The sequence below is a fragment of the Pristiophorus japonicus genome, chromosome 1 (genome assembly GCF_044704955.1).
Source record: "Pristiophorus japonicus isolate sPriJap1 chromosome 1, sPriJap1.hap1, whole genome shotgun sequence".
NCBI lineage: Eukaryota > Metazoa > Chordata > Chondrichthyes > Pristiophoridae > Pristiophorus > Pristiophorus japonicus.
The window spans coordinates 469,530,178-469,547,982 of NC_091977.1; the positions used below are offsets into that span (position 1 = coordinate 469,530,178).

Consider the following 17,805-nt stretch of genomic DNA (forward strand, 5'->3'; position numbering starts at 1 on the left):
TTTTTCTATTAGGTTTCACTCATGTTCATTTCCTACTGGAAGTGTCCTTATGTGGAAGTCAGATGAAGACTGGATTGAGCTGAGTTTTGATGCACTCGCCCTCTCCCACCCAGGGCCATCACTCATTGTCAAGGTCTTCAACGTGATAAAAGTTGACTAAGGAATAAGTTGATTCCTTCTATTAATATTATGGTTAAACCTTGTTACTAGGAGCTTGTGAGGAACTTCAAAGTATCAGGGCCTCTTATTGAGATCCAAACTCCATTTTTGGCTATAAGAGCATGGGAAATATTTTTCTAGAATAACAACTTTATAATAACACAGACTTCTATAATTAGCTTTGGCTGTATACATTATCTTACTACAAACCAATAAACAGTGTTCACCCATGAGAAACCCCTGTTAGTTACTTGTAATGAAACCCTGTAAACTGTTTCTTAAATTGTAGTGTTTTCACATTTACACTCGGATATCTTGCCTTGAATGAATTCTAATACATTATAGTTCAAACTCTGTTAACACTATAGGTTAGTAACAGTAATCAGAGAAACAAATAGCCTTGCATGTACTCGCTTACTAACTTGCATACCTGAATCTGGCACAGTTCTGGTGAAACCGCACCCAAGGTAGCTTGACTTTCTCTTGCTTTACAGCATTAATGGTAGATTTTTACTTGTATTTATATGATTTATTCTTGAGATCCCCCCCCTTTCCCCTTGAGATCCCTCCCTTTCCCATTGTATCAGACCTTAGTCGAGCAGCTTTCTGGGCAATACAACAAACTACAGTGATGTAGAGATGCGTGCATTCAACTAGTGTTTAGAGTTTCCACCTTTTGCAAATTCATTATTTGACAGGATCATTAAATGCAGCCTCTCTTCCTCTGATACAAAAAGAGGTTGCCATAGATGATGTAAAGTGCAACTTTGCAGTCAAATTTCAAATCTGTGAAAGCCAATCACTGGCTACAGCACCACAGGATATTAGGAAAAGTCTGTCTCCCAGATTCTAATATGGTGCCATGAACCATGGACATCATGGTTAAAACAAGTTGGGTGTTTAAAAACTGAACTTTTGGTGCCTGTTATAATTAAGAAACTTTCCAAACTGTTCGGTCGAAAATCAAACAGATTGTAATCCTACTAATTTAAAGTTATTAAAAACTAGAAATATACTTGTAGGAATCGATATTCAACAGGTTAAATATTTGTTTCAAAATGTTTAAACTATTGATTCTTCAAAAAGCTATGCCTTTCTAAATGAATAGTTAGAGTTTATTGGCAGGATTGCTGGATGTGTGGTGTGAGTTCTCTGTACTTTATAGCTTTAATGTGGTTATCATCATGCATACAGTTATCTTTCCCTGACTGAGCAGGAAGCACTCTGATTCATAAAATTGATCATCCACCAACATGTGCAGTAAAAAGAAAACCATGAATGCTGTGACCTTGAACTAATAGGAAATGCTGGAAATACACAGAAAATGTCAGTCGGCATCTGAAAGGGAAAGAAAGCTTAGCATTTCAGATGTAATCATTAATTAGAACTGACAAATAATAGAGGTATACCTGGGAAAAATAAACTTATTGCCCATTGGTTCTGATGAAGCATTACATCTGAAATGTTAACCCATCTTTGAGATGTTGGTCCGCCTGATTTGCAATTCCAGTATTTTCTATTTTTATACCAAATGTGTGCTTCAGATACTCATGAGGCTGTGGAGACATCGCCTAGTTTTATCTTTACTTGTCTCTTTATTTCTAGTCCCTCTGGGTCCCCGACCAGCATAGGCTATTTCCCAACACCTGCTGCTGCCACTATCCCAACCCAGCCTGGCACCATCGTCAGGATGCAAGGACTAGCTTACAACACAGGAGTCAAGGAAATCCTTAATTTCTTCCAGGGCTATCAGGTTAGTAGCTTCCTGAAAAGCAATTTAAGTCAGACTGTGGAACTCTCAGCCAGTTATGCAAGAATACATTTAATTGCTTCTGCGAAGAACCAATTTGCAGGAACACCCACAATCGCCATCATAATTAGATCCAAACAAAGTAATTCAAATGTTCCATAAGCTACACAATAAAGCTACTTATGAATTGTGCTGAAAAAATATTGTTGGTTTGCGGGAATGTCTCGCATTCAATCCTCGGTTTGTGTTGAGTTAGCTGATCTCAGCTGACGATGTTATGTGGCATCACAGTTGGCCTCAGTGTCTGTGTGCAAGGATCACAATCTAGAGGTCCCTGCTAGACAGGAATGGGCTTGATTGTGATGTCTCCACAGTTGAGTGGCCTGTTGACACTCACTATCTTGGCTTACTCATGATGAATGACCAATTGGATTGGGTATTGGAGGGTTGCCAGCACTTGTGGAACCATATTGTATTGAGTCAGCCTTAAGGAGAGAAGGAGGAACAATGAAGAAAGAGAACTGTTGAATAGTGTTTATATTTTAATGACACAAAGGTTTATTCATTATTTAGCTGTCAGGGTCAGGAACTTTGTTAACAGATTCTGAAATTCTGGTTCAGATTTGGTTGACAAAGCCTTTTTTATTTTCACTGTGTTGACAAATCTTGGAAACTAGTTGCTAAACTATTTGTTAGATTTTGTTTGTGGCAGGTATTCACTGTTTAAGTTTTCTGTGTTCTTGCAATATGCCAGATATTCCAGAAATTGAATTCTGAAACTTACCAACATAAAATTGCTAATCAAAAATCAGCTATACTGTTGGAGTTAGGAAATAATGGAGGTGCCATTACATTACTAGATATATTTTATAGGCCGCCAACTAGTGGGAAGGATATAGAGAATCAACTTTGCAAGGAAATTACAAAGAGGTGCAAGAACTATAGTGTAGTGATAATGGGGAACTTCAACTACCCTAATATAGACTGGGATAGTAATAGTGTACAGGGCAGAGAGGGGGAAGAATTTCTTCAGTGTGTTCAGGAAAACTTTCTTGATCAGTGCGTTTCTGGCCCAACGAGAAGGGAGGTAATGCTGGATCCGGTTCTGGGGAATGAGGTGGACCAAGTGTCAGTAGGGAAACCTCTAGTAGGAAGTTTTTAGAAACGATAATCCGGGACAAAATTAACAGTCACTTGGACAAGTGTGGATTGATTGAGGAAAGCCAGCACTGATTTGTTGAAGGCAAACAGTGTTGTACTAACTTGACCGAATTTTTTGATGAAGTAACAGAGAGGGTTGATGAGGGCAATATGGTTGACGGTGGTGTACGTGGGCTTCCAAAAGGTGTTTGATAAAATGACACATAATAGGCTTGCCAGCAAAATTGAAGCCCATGGAATAAAATGGATAGCGACAGTATGGATACAAAACTGGTTAAGTGACAGGAAACAGAGAGTAGTGTTTTTTTTTGGACTGGAGGAAGGTATACAGTGGTGTTCCACAGGGGTTGGTACTAGGACCACTGCTTTTCTTGATATATATTAGTGTCTTGGACTTGGATGTACAAGGCACAATTTTAAAATTTGAAGATAACATAAAACTTGGAAGTACAGTAAACAGTGAGAAGGATATTGACAGACTTCAAGAAGATATAGACAGGTTGGTGAAATGGGCGGACATGTGGCAGATGAAATTTAACCCAGAAAAGTGTGAAGTGATGCATTTTGGTAGGAAGAACAAAAAGAGGCAATATAAACTAAAGGGTACAATTATAAAAGGGGTGCATGAACAGAGAGACCTGAGGGTATATGTACACAAATCATTGAAGGTGGCAGGGCAGGTTGAGAAAGCGGTTACAAAAGCATACGGGATCCTGGGTTTCATAAATAGAGGCATAGAGTACAAAAGCAAAGTAGTTATGGTGCACCTTTATAAAACACTGGTCTGACCTCAACTGGGATATTGTGTCCAATTCTGGACACCGCACTTTAGGAAGGATTTGAAGGCCTTGGAGAGGGTGCAGAAACAATTTATGAGAATGGTTCCAGGGATGCGGGACTTCAATTACATGGATAGACTAGAGAAACTGGGGTTGTTCTCCATGGAGCAAAGATTATTGAGAGGAGATTTGATAGAGGTGTTCAAAATCACGAGGGGTCTAGACAGAGCAGATAGAGAGAAACTGTTCCCATTGGTTGAAGGGTCGAGAACCAGAGGACACAGATTTAAGGTGATTGGCAAAAGAACCAAAGGCGACATGAGGAAAAACCTTGTTGCACTGTGAGTGGTTAGGATCTGGAATGCACTGCTTGAAAGGGTGGAGACAGACTAAATCGTGGCTTTCAAAAGGGAATTGGATGAGTACCTGAAGGAAAACAAATTGCAGGGCGATGGGGAAAGGGCGGGGAGTGGGGCTAGCTGCTGTGCTTTTGGAGAGCCGACATGGGCTCGATGGGCCAAATGGCCGCCTCCTGTGCTGTAGTCATTCTTTGACATTCTAGGAATGTATTTCCTCCTTTGTGAACTGTTCAAATTAGTCAAAAAAATTATAGTCTGAATATAGATCTGTGACTGAATGGGACCGAGTTCCATACACTGCGAATTAGCCCATTTTGTGAATGCTATTCAATTGTTTTTTAAAACGTTTTTCCTAATAAAATATGCATTTGAAGTGAAACCGAACAAGAAACCATAAATATGGCATCGGGATATACAAAGATAACCAGATGTTACTTGCCTCAATGCTCATATATTCACACAAATCTCTAATGACCTGTGGTATGTGTTACATTAGTATGGGTGAAATTCACTCAACAATAGGCGTTGTAATAACATCCCTTTTAGCCTGTTTACAGCAATATATGGTAACAAAATGAATATTTGCCATCATTAGTATAATTTCATATTTACCGAGAAAAGCACTACTGGACCACTGCCCAACTGAAGATTTATGGCAGGCAATAATTCAGGCATTATGTTTCTTTTTTTTTTAAGTTTAAATCTTCAGGCTCAATTGAATTTGCCCTAACACTGATCCTAAACTAACCATGGGAAATGAATGCACCTAATAATTACGTACACTCACTCCCTTGCTGCTCAATTTATATGAAATGGCCACAAGACTCAATTGTTGTGGGTTCACTAACTTCTAACTCATGAAGAATTTACAGAGTGCCATCACCTCCATGGGGAGTTTTTAGGTCACTTTACTTTCAGGAGCTGGTGACCCAAATGTTGTGCTGCTAATATTTTCTATTGGCCCCTGTTGTCTTCTCTACTGTTGAAGGCACCCCAACTCGTGCTTTGAATGGTTCCACAGAGGCAAGTCCTTCTGGAAATGATCAACATGCTGGGAGTCACCATTGAATAGAAGCCTAACTGGACCAGCCACACAAATTTTGTTGGTTACAAGAGCAGGTCAGAGGCTGGATACTCTGCGGAGAGTGTCTCACCTCCTGACTCCCATTTCATCATCCACAAGGCACAAGTCAGGAGTGTGATGGAATACTCTCCCCTTGCCTGGATGAGTGCAGCTCCAACTGCACTCAAGAAGCTTTACACCATCCAGGACAAAGCAGCCTGCTGATTGACAGCCCATCCACCACCTTAAACATTCACTCCCTCCATCACCGACACATCATGTCTGCAGTGTGTACCATCTACAAGATGCACTGCAGCAACTTGCCAAGTCTTCAACAGCACCTCCCAATTCCCAACCTCTACCACAAGGGCAGCAGGTGCATGGGAATACCATTACCTCCAAGATCCCCTCCAAGTCACACACCATCCTGACTTGAAAATATATTGCCAATCCTTCATTGTTGCTTGGCCAAAATCCTGGAACTCCCTCCCTAATAGCACTATGGGAGTTCCTTTAACACAGGGACTGCAGCGGTTCAAGAATGTGGTTCAGCACCATCTTCTGGAGGGCAATTAGGGATAGAAAATAAATGATGGCCTTGCCAGCAACATCCACATCCCAGGAACAATTTTTTTTTTAAAGTAGCCATTCTTTTATGTGCGTATCGAATCAGTGAGTATTGCCTGAATATTTGGCAGCTGATATCAGAACCAAGTCTATCATTCAAACATACAACCTTCCAGCTAGAGTCATTGGAAAGTACTGGGAGCAGGAATACCTGCTGATTGTTCCCTGGTTTGGGCACTTTTGAGACCAATTATCATACCCTTGCTACACTAACAGATCCACTAACCTGGTACAAACTAGTGATTGAACGTAGATCCTTTCTTATATGTAATATGCAATGCCACCCCACACAATGCATGCGCTCACTCTGTTTGTGTTGCTGATTGGGTCATCACATCCACTTCCATTTTGAAATGGGATTAAGTATCTTGGAATACCTCAATGATACCTGGGGGGGAAAAAGTATTCCATGCTCCATATAAGAGGAAAGAGCAGAGCAGTGTCAACCATATTGCTACTACATTGGATAGGTTCACAGTAGAATGGTAAATTATTTGTCATTTTTAATTTGTGCAACTACCTTGCACTATAACATTGTAAGCCTTTTAACCAATATTGTTTTACAATGGAGTAGCAACAAACTTCTCAGTGAGTCTGCATACTTCTGACTTTTTGTTTACCTCTTTGTACCAGTGACTCTGAAGTCTATTTCAGGGCCTTTTGGAATACGTGTCCGTTGCAAAACGTTTAGACCTGTGAGGCTGGCGATGCCACTGCTCTGTGATTTTCAAAGCATTACACTGATCTGAGTGATGTTCCAGAGGGGGTTCTCTTTACAAAGCATTGCTTGTGTGGATTGGGAGCATTGTCAGTGATATATAATTTGTTGCTATGCTGCTGTGTTAATCTTTGCTAGTATACAGATAAAACAAGTGGATGCATAAACTGCCAAACATGATTTATTTGGCTCTGGACCAGCTGGAAAAAAAAAGCTAAATTAGGTGCATATGCATGTGCGCGCATGCGTGTTTTAAATTGTAATTTCTTTTGATTAATTGCCTTTTTGGTTGCACTATCTGCGATGGTCTGTCCTGCCTGTGCTTATCTGGTCAACGTTGCTCTGTGTTTCGTTATTAGATGCATTCGATGGCCTAGCCGTGAAGATAGTGATTCCTGTTGGGGCAGGGTTGGTGGGCCCTTCTTAGCTATGTCCTCATTATGTCGATAGCCAGCTAGTAACAATTACAATGGGAACTAGTGGATAAATTCACTGATCCCTTGCTCCCAGCATGGAGAGAAGCAAGGGTTGGAGGTTCAATGCTACACTGCTGTCACCCTTAGTCTGATCAAGTACTGCTTCCCGCTGGGAGCACAGTCCCACTGCAGCAGAAATGGATCCAAGAGGGTGATAGATTTTTTTACTGTAGATTGTGTACTGCCTCATATTTGAATAGCCACATTAGCCTCCTTCAAGTTAGCTATTTTATGATGTGCACCTGCAAAAACTTCTGAGGCAATTGAGGCAAAGTAGGGACAGGGCAACAGTAAGCACCATCCAGTCTCAATTGTCCAGTGCTCATACCGTACCACAGAGTATTAAGTCTAACCTGCCTTTTTCACAGGCCCTGCCTACTTGCCAGTAAATTATATAAAAGAATAAATCTACTTCCTCCAGAAAAAGGTTGAGTGTTGTGTCTAGTGGTGCAGAACTGCAATGGTGTCAATTCACTGCAAGTAGGAACAAGAGTTAGCTTTTTTTTTAAATACCACTGACATAATTAGCTGCTGAGCATGATGTCGACAATGACCCTGACTGCCAATACATTATTATGGCAATATTTAAATATCATTGGGAGCAAACTTAAATATGCAAATCCAGATCTGACTGCAGAATATCAAAAATAGCTTGGGTGGGGTTCCTGACTTATTTTGGCAGACAGCAAGGTATAATACCTGGCGTTTCCAAAATAGGCCAAATAGTCATTAATCTAGTGTTTGAGTGATCATGTACTTTCAACGGTATGTGTATCCATTCTGCTCCCTCACACTGTCGGGCTCAGTAATTTTTCAAAGCTAGAACTCCATGATGTCATTATTGCTCACTGTTTTCAGTGTATCTCAGTATCAGTAATACCCACAATATTATTTACACTCTAATATTCATCCCTACAGGACAATCATGTGCATGATCATACACACAATTATGGAGTGGTGAGAGCCTCGTAGAGTGAGTTTTCTGAACTTGAATAGTCCAGTTGTAGAACAGTTGGAATGCTCGCTTCTTATAGCCATGATTGTTAGTCAAAGGAATACTCAGAACTAAACCCTACAATTGCCATAAGTATTTATAGGAAAAATTCAGCTGTGCATTTAATTTTTGAAAAAGTTATTCATGACATCATGACATTATTCATTTATGGAATCCTAGTGAAAGAAGGGGGAGGATTTGATCAAACCACCTAGACCATTATTCCCACTGACCCCATTTTTTCACGTGGTTAGTGAAGCCTTGGTCGCGTCTCGGACCCAAAGCTGGATGCTTATTGCAAGAGGCATATTTTCTATCCAGGATAAGCATTAACCATTCTACACTGCAGCAAAGATACCTCAGACAGCTGAGTATTGACTGGCTTTGGTACTGTCAGCTGTGAGGGAGTCTCTGACTTTTTGATCTCCCATATCAGTTAAAGAACCCCATGGGGAGGGAATTAAGAAAAGTAAGATTACAAATACGATTAAAAACAATACAAAACTAGAAATTAGCAGCTGACTCAAGTGAAATCAAACTGCACATCTGGCATAGTATAAAGTGTATATCGACAAGCATGGCTTTAAAAATGTTCATTAATGTAGAGAAGCTATAAAACGAATGTGGCAATGTTTTCAGTTTACGCATAGTGACTAATTCTCCATTGTCATTACGATAAACTTTAATCTTTCTCAACTGTGCATGTGCCAGATGGTGCCATGTGTTGTAAACTTGCAATGAAGTGCACAGCTAGCTGTTTACTGACCCTCGGAAAGCCACATTTACTTGTCAAGGGCACCGTTCAGGCAACATTTGTGGCATGGAGAAGATGGAGTATTGGTTATCTTTCACTCTTTGTCACCTTATGCAAATTTGTCATTCACACAGGTCAATCAGTTTGGTCTTGGGCAGCTCAGTAGTTGTTCCAGGTCATGTGTCCATGTTCTAGCTAATTGATTATATCAGGGCACAGCGCCCTGCCGTTACTTATTTTTCCCAAGTACCTTGGTTTTTTTTCCAGAGTGCCATTGTTTTTCAGAGCACTCTGCCATGTCATAGAATAAATAGCTGCCTTGTGATTAGTCATAAATGTGCCTTTTCCTAAGTTTAACAGATGACTACTTTTGTGGTTGTTCATCCAAAAATTGAATTATTATTATTATTCCGGAGTCGGGGATGACTTGCTTCCACCCTAAAATGAGTTCTAAGGTGACTGATGAGACCAATGCAGGCCAGGCCTCGGACTTCATTTTAAAGGGCGGAAGATGCCTGTGCGTGAATTCTTTTAACGTGGGGTGGTCGTTGCACACCAACTGCCACACAGACTTGACGGAGCAAGGTTACACACACTCATGCTTTGATGAGATTGGTTACCACATGTATACTGGCCTCTTGTCTTGAACTTGCTGCTGGCCTTGGGTCTCGACCTCACTGCTGGCCTCTTAGTGCTGTCCTGACTCACGATCAGCGAACTCAACATAGACCAGGTATTGTACCTCCGACCTGTCTATTCTGCTTGGTCCAGCATCTACCAACTTAACCATCAGGGGAAGCTCCTTATTTATATTTTTACCCCATAAAAACATTCTGACCTTCTTTCACTCACCATTTACTGGTGTGCCCCTCCCCTATCCCAATAAAAATTGAATGGAGGATGAAGGAATGCATTAATTCCAGTGCTACAATCCTGCTGGTGCACCTTTTATGAACTAAATAAAATTCCATCAAACTTTAGAAGGCATTTTTTAAAGCTCACCTATCACCTTTTTGTTACTGAGTGTAAAGTAAAATGCCTAAGTGTCCTTGGGCTAGAAAGGAAACCTTGCTAGGGTTTCAAGTTACTGCCTACTATTCAGTGACTACTGTTGGAATTTAGCATGTGTGGTTGTCTGGCAAGGACAGAATCATATTTAGCTCTGATATCTCCTACAGTCAAACAGACTTGCTGTCTATGCTAATATATGCATTCTGGCTAATTGGGCAAAGTTGTCCCAAAGCAAAATACTGTGGATGCTGGAAATCTGAAATAAAAACAGAAAATGCTGGAAATACTCAGCAGGTCAGGTAGCATCTGTGGGAAGAGAAACGGAGTTAACGTTACAGGTCGATGACCCAAAGGTGGCCAGCACCTGTTGAACTGTACCTATGTAAGTGTCACCACCTTCAGAAGAGAAAGCGTAAGGGGAAAAAAAAATCAAAAGGAGAACTGAAAAGACCTTAGTGTTTTTTTTTAAATAAAAAGTTGATAACTTTTGACTTTCCACATGCAATGTCCCTCCTTGAAACTGGATGCAACCAGCCTATTCAATTTGGATGTTATTTTGATAGTAATTTCTCACACTCATACACTCTAGTGTCACCAATGAAAGGAGACTCGCTCACTTTGTTTTGAAAAATATGACCCATTTGATCATAAATTTCATTTTAGAACATTTCCCCAATGCGGATAGCTCTGTATGTACGGTCGCTCACTCGCTCACTCTCATTTTAAAAATGTGTAATGCCATAGATGCATTGGGGCAGATTTTGCTGTCGGCGACGTACCTACGGAGAGTACACCACCAGCAGCCGAATAGAATACAAACTTCCCTGACTGGGACCCTCCTTCGTGAACTTGCTCTCTGACGCTGTGTACTCGGGCAGCGTAATGGCCCATGGATCCCAGGGCTTTGCTGTGGGCCTGGTCCTCTACTCAGTACACCAAAGGGAAAGTATCTACCTCCAATACTAGTAACGTTCTTTATGTTGCATTACTGTAATTTTTACAGAATTATCTGCAATTGGATGTATTTTCAGAATAATTATAAGGAGAATAAATAGTTCCAAAATGACCCATTCTCTATCTCGCGCTCTCTCTCTCACACAGGCCCACCTATTTGGGAATTCATTTTTAAATCTAATTTAGGAATTAGATTTCTGATAAATCATTCAAGCTCTGTGAAATTTCAAATAAAATACATCTATAAGAAGCAAAATTATCGAGCAGTATTAACAAGAAGCGGAAATATCTGACAGTATATGTTTGTTTGCATCAGCCGTAAAATTTTCATAATTGCTGGGCAGTTGGTGGCAATTAGCCCAACTCTGCACCAGCAATTGGGATTTCCAAGGCAAAGCAGATGGTCTGTCAAGTCGTAACTTGACCAATTGCAAGTTCAGGATTTAGCGGAAGTGCATGTGGAAATCTCAAACTTGCGGTCCATTCAAAGGTGATGGTAATTTGTACTCTCAGTACGCCATCATTCTCAGCACAAATTTTAGCCATCATTTTCCTTTTTTTCTCTCCATCAATTTTCAGAATCAATTTAAGCCAATCAATCAGATATTTTATTGAACTGCAGTTTTTCTATGGTGGTTGGTGAAGTTTTTGACAGATGAGGCATAGCTATACATGCTGAGCTAAGCCAGCTTGTTGCCATGGCAACAGGCCCTTCCTGTGGAATTCTACAACCAACCTTATAATCTATTCTTCCTGATTTAATGATTTTTTTAATATGGTTATCAATAACTAGAATATACTTATTGTAGAGTGCGCACTTTTCTAAAACAGTGACTTTTACTACAAAAGCATTTGTTATTCAGTTTATTCAAGTATAGATAATTTGCTGCACAGGTTTGTTAAATGTCAGATTTTCTTCGTACGGCCAGCCCTTGACCATGGTCAGACAGATGTAATTTGTTCATTACTTTTGCGCCCTGTTCTGTTTGGTTGAATCCCAGTGCAGCTACAGTGTTCTTATAGTCAGGACAGAATCTTTTGTTTCACATTGTCGATTCTTATCTGAGCAGCATGAATTGCGCTAATCCATCTCCGCTTGCTGTAGCTAGCAATTTTACTGTGGTCACTGTTGGCCCACAGGGGAAGGAGCTGCTGTTTTAATAAACAGCCTCCACCACTATGCTGTCCATTAACCATTGCCTCCTCCATCCTTTCCATATTATTAAACCAAATTTAGAGTCTACAGTACTCGCAAATTTCTAGCTGGTGTCCAGGGTACGTTTTTGAAACAGCCGTTAGACACTTTGCATGCAAGTAGGAGGCCTGAGGCTTGTTTTATGACGACTTCTTCCCAAAATTGGGCTGCCCTGAATGCTGCTGACACTGGACTAACTGCATTCAGGTTAATCAGGTCTACGTATGGCCTAACCAGCGATCGTTAAAGGGACCGCTGGAAGCCTCGTCCAAAAAGCCAAGTATTGTAGAAAGTACCTGACTGTGGAGCCATGAGGAGCAGGAGTATACAGCGCGTATAGAAAATTGTGGGGGCTTTAATCAGTAAAAGTGACCATAAAGCTACTGGATTGTTGTAAAAACTCAGCTGGTTCACTAATGTCCTTTTAGGGAAGGAAACCTGACTTTCTTGCCCAGTCTCCCCTATATGGGACTCCAATCCCACACCACCGTGATTGATTCTTAACTACCCTAGCAATCCACATGGTTGTATCAAACTGCTACCAGCAATTCAAGAAGGCGGCCCACCGCCACCTTCTCTTGGCGATTAGGGATAGGCAGGAAATGCTAGCCTTGGCACAATGCTCACATCTCGAGGAATTAATTAAAAAAAATCTAATTAAGAAACTTAAGAGGAGGATTTTAACACTTCGATGCGCTGAGAGCAGAGCGTGAGGCCCGGTAGCGTGTTGGAAGCCTGGAATTCTGGGTTTCCCCGCATTCTGTGAAGATTTCGGCACTGACACATTCCGCGCCCGGCAGTTGTCCTGATTGGCGGGCTTGGCTTCCATTTGGGTGAGGAACATTGGAGAAGAGGCTGCAGGACCAGGTAGGTCCAATTCCCGACCCTGGGGTGGGGGGGGGGGGTGTTGTCTGGTCCCTGACCCCGGGGGGGGGGGGGCTCCGATCCCTCACCCCGGGGATGGTCTGAACCTGGGGGCCGGGCTTCTGATGCTGAGGGAGCTTGCAGGGCTGGGAGGAAGCACTCCTCTGCCTCCTGGCCCACAAAGGAGTGCTCCCTGAGGCTGTCCTCTCCTCGCTACAGCTGCCGGCTTCTTGAGGCCTGGGGAACCCGGCCAGCCACAGTTAAACCTGCACAGTAGTTTAAATCCAAGATTTCCAGCCTCATTAACATATTTAAAATGCCAACTTGCCTCCTGGGAGCAGGTTGGCTGTCTGCTTCTTGCCCCCGAGTTAAAGCCAGAAGTTGGCTGGTTGGAACCGACTTCCCGACCCACTTCCATTTCTCGGCTCATTAAACCAACCCCCAATGCCACCCACTCCCCCATGTTAAAATTTCCCCATGTTTCACAGTAAATAATGTCCCACAAAATATTGTTCTGTGGTAGTTTAGTACCTTTAAAGCTAAAGTATTGGGATGCACAACAGATGTAAATCCCAAGATATGGCTATCATTTGAACTCAGCTGGCCTCACTATGCTATTGTACATGGCCAGCCTTCTGGATAGATGCTGGACAGCAGCAGAACATGGAATTGGGCAATATTGTTGGGAAGTCAAGCCAGATATAACTCGAATCCCAATACACACATCCACTTTGAATGACATCTCACCTAATGTTGTATCTCCACTCAGGAATTACTGTCTAGGAATTAAGATCTAATGTACAATTTAAAAGTAAACTTTCAAAAGGAATCCGATAAGACCCAGCAGCAAACTGTTGCAGCATGTGTTTTTTATTTGATGAGACAGAAATGATGGTGTGAGTTTAATAGATTTTTATGTATGTTCAACCTTGCATCAGTATCCAGCTGAGGAATGCCAAGGACTTGTGCATGCGCATGACCAGGCCAGGACAGTGTTCACACATCCCAAAGAATGGGTCTGTATTTAAATGGCTCATGAGATAGACCTCTTGTAAGAGAAGGCAGGTAAGGAAGTGCTATGCCCACCTAGGTCACTTGACCTGTATTAAAGATGCTTTCACAAATCATGTGGTGTTGGGAAAACTGATGGTGTACCTGGGTGCAAAGCATTGTGGATAAGATTTCAGCTTTCTTCTTCATTTTGTGTGGGTTTAAGGTTTTTCAAATGCATATAAGTTACTGTGGCTTCTTAAGTGTTTCAAAGTGTATACAGTCTGCTTTTAATATGTCTTATAAATGCTCCTAAATTAATATTGAGCACTGAAGTAAAATGCAAAGCAATAGAGAAAGCTACGGCACTTCAAGTGCATAACAATCTTGCATACATTGGGAGTGGGCAATCATACAGCTCCAGTTGGGGGGGAGGGATAAAGACTCCTTTTTAAATAAATCTAAGATATCCTGTGGCACTATTTGAAGAAGAACTGGAGAGTTGTACCTGTGTTCTGACCATTTATTCCTCAACCAACCCCATCAAAACAGATTGCCTAGTCATTGTCTCATTGCTGATGGTGGGACCTTGCTGTGTGGAAATTGGCTGCCGGTTTCTCTAACATTACAACAATGACTACACTTATTTAATTGGTTATAAAATGATTTGGTATGTCGAGAGATTATATAAATAGAAGTTCTTTCTGTCTATGCACCTGGATTGAAAGGGTAAACAAATGGCCTGCTTCAATATCTCTCTCTCTCTCTCTCTCTCTCTCTTCTCTCTCATCTGAGATGAATACAAGATTAAAACTTGCACAATGCTAATATTAGAGTACAGAAATACACAACACAACAGAGCCAGTTGCTTCATTCTCAATGATTTCCCTTTCTTCATCACTTGACACTTTATAAAAAATAAAAAAAATCCCAATTCTTTTGTAGCAGCCCTGTGTTTGTTTCATGTGTATGTATGTCTGATCTTGTAATCTAACTGGCCTTTTCTTACACATTCCCATGTAATCAGACTTTAGGGGTTCTAAATGTGTAGTTCAGTCGCAGTTACTGCAAAATTTGGCTGGCTTATTTAATAGCAATATTATTGTAGATGGGGAATGGTAGTCTGCATCACAACACCACTTATCAACAGGACACAGGCTCATGCACAGTCCCCTATAATGAGAATTCCTGATTTCACCAATGGTACAGTAGGGAGTCCCAAAAGATAACAGACACGTCCCTACAAGGAGGGAGGACAAGTCATCCTGTGCTGCTCTCTTTGTGGATGTTATAGAGTAGCATTAGCAGAGGCTTCCATTATTGCCAGCAAGTTTGAGGCTGAAGCTCAGTTTTGGGGATGTGACTGTGGAAACTGTTTGAGCTTCTCTCTCTCTCTTTTCACAACTTCTGACTATGCCAGGAGTTCCACCCTGGAACACAATTTAAGCTGTTGTTGATTCTTTGTATATCCTATAGATACTTATCCATATAGAAACGTAGGTGCAGCAGCACCTTGAAACAGAGTAGGGTTTACTCATGTGTTCCAAACTAGCAACACCAAGAAATGGACAGTAGCAAAATGAACCTTAAGGTGATGGGAAAGTGAAAATAGCTGAATAAAAGAAGCCTGTCTGATGCTGGGATTTTATCTATGGAATGGTGCATGGTGCTGTGGGATATATTTCCAGTTATCCATTATTGCAATACTGTTTTTATTTACTGATGCAGATTCCCCCCGAGTCTGTGCTGATCATGTCCAACTTATATGGACAGTCCAGTGGCGATGCATTTGTGATATTCCCATCATTGGATGTTGCCAAGCAAGCTGTGGTAGAGAAGAACCACCAACACATTGGCAGTCGCTATGTGGATCTTTACTTGTTGTAAAATATGATGTGCTACTCAGAATGTAAACATAGGTAAAAAGCATTATTTATGCAAAAATAGTAACATCCATAACAAAAAATGCAGAATGAATATTTTTCTTGATAAACTATTCCATTAATAAAGTGTGAATGATACCATTTTCATTAGATCTTAAGAGGTTAAGTGAAGCTGGACATTGAAAGAATGTATACATTATCACCAAGTAACAATATTGTTTAATTAGCGCATTCTGTAATGTTCAGGCTTTTATATGAATATTAGAACTTGGACACTATTGTAACATCTATGTATATGGTCTTCCATATTGAGCATTATTGTAAGAGATGACATGTATAACATTGATCTATGCCAATCATTACTATCATGCAGAACTTGTATTGGGCTCATCCATGCCATCGTTACTGTAATAAATCAGTGCAGACCTCTTCAGTGGCAATCATTATTGTAACACTTCTGAAAAGGGCTTTTTTCATGTTACTCATTATTGTAGCACATTTTTACAGGTTTCCTTCACAATAATCATTACTTTACACACCTGTACAGGGATCTTCAATGCCAATCATTACTGTAACAGAGCTGTTTATTTAGTGTAACACACCTGTACAGGGAACTTCCATGCTAGTAATTGCTACAAAATACATTTATAGAGCTCTTCCATGTTACTCTTTACAGTAACACATCCTCTATGCCAAACATTACTGTAATAAACATGTACAGAGCACCCATATGCTAATAAATGCTTTAAAACTTCTGTAGAAGCGTCTTCTATACCACGTATTGCTATATCACACTTGCAAAGAGCTCTTCCACATCACTCATTACTGTAACACATTTTAAAAGGGCTCATCTATTAAAATCATTGCTCTATGACACCTGCACAAGGCTCTTTGACCCCAATAATACATGTACCAAATGCTTACCTGAATATCATTATTGTAATGGATGACCTATGTAACACTGCTTTATCATTACTGTAAATTCAAGACCTGTACAGGGTTCATATCTGCCAATTGTTGCTCTAATGCAGCACCATTCCATGCCTACCTTTTCTCCAGTAGTTTTCTACAGTTGGAAGTTTATTTATTCTGCTATTTAACAGATTTACTCTAAAAACTATCACTTTCTTTCCTAAATATCACAGATGCACCTTTTGCATGAAATAAAAACCACAAAAAATGAAAGATTTTATATGTATAAATTGTTTACAAACATGGCTGTATTCAAACTATGTGCCTCCTAAAATAATTAATATCAAGTACTGACTAAAAAGTTCCAGTGTGCCTTTTATATTTGCCAAGATTTATATATGCCAATGTTCTCACTTATCTGGCTGGATTATTTCTATTTACTCTCAAATCTGAATGTTAGTGATAGTACAGTTAAACAATGACAGAAAGGGTAAAGACATAAGATGGAAAGTGTTAAAACATAATTAGTCCAACTGAAATGACTCAAACTATGTATGCATGTTTAGATTGTAGATTTTTAGGCTTTTTTACGATTAAGTATAACATTTATATTAAAAGATATTGCCAGTTTGACTGTAGCTGATAACTTTGATATAAAATGTTAGATTAATGTCTGAGCACTAAAATGTAGAATAAATCATTTTGCACGTCAAGAGTTAGCTCAAGGAGTGCAATACTTGAGGACTATTCTGTGAGTTAGAATATGTATAACTGCTATCCTAATGTTTGAATCCATGAAATGTCAAAGGAATGATTTTTTTAAAGAAATACTGTATATGCATACAATTATATATTTGTCAGTACATTTGTATATTAAAGTCAATGTTAAATAAAATACTGTAAGTATATTTTCAGCGGTTCCTGGTCTATTAACCAGTATCGGTTGAGAAATCAAATTGAATTTGATATGAGGTTACTGGACTAGTGTTGGATCATGGGGATAACATTGCCTCATTTCATATACTGTAAGTGGAGATTACAGAGCTTGGTTTGCTGCCCAAAAAACAAACCTGTTTCTATTATTGTTTTTTGAATATTTTCCATTTATATTGTGTTAATAACATCATGGAGAAGTTACTGACAATGTAAGAAGCTG

The 17,805-nt window shown here is 40.2% G+C and overlaps 1 protein-coding gene across 3 annotated transcripts in view; it reads left to right on the forward strand.

Moving 5' to 3' along the window:
• The window catches only part of esrp1 (epithelial splicing regulatory protein 1), an 86,668-nt gene extending 69,736 nt beyond the window's left edge, over nt 1-16,932 (forward strand). For 2 of the 3 annotated variants that reach the window (XM_070894167.1, XM_070894177.1), the window contains exons 14-15: nt 1,765-1,912; nt 15,583-16,932. In XM_070894167.1, the coding sequence (XP_070750268.1) occupies nt 1,765-1,912; nt 15,583-15,741 (307 nt within the window). In that variant the 3' untranslated portion in view covers nt 15,742-16,932. Of the gene's footprint in view, nt 1-1,764; nt 1,913-13,802; nt 13,930-15,582 lie in introns of all 3 variants that reach the window. The other variant, XM_070894185.1, reaches the window with a different exon arrangement.
• The last annotated feature ends 873 nt before the right edge of the window (nt 16,933-17,805 follow it).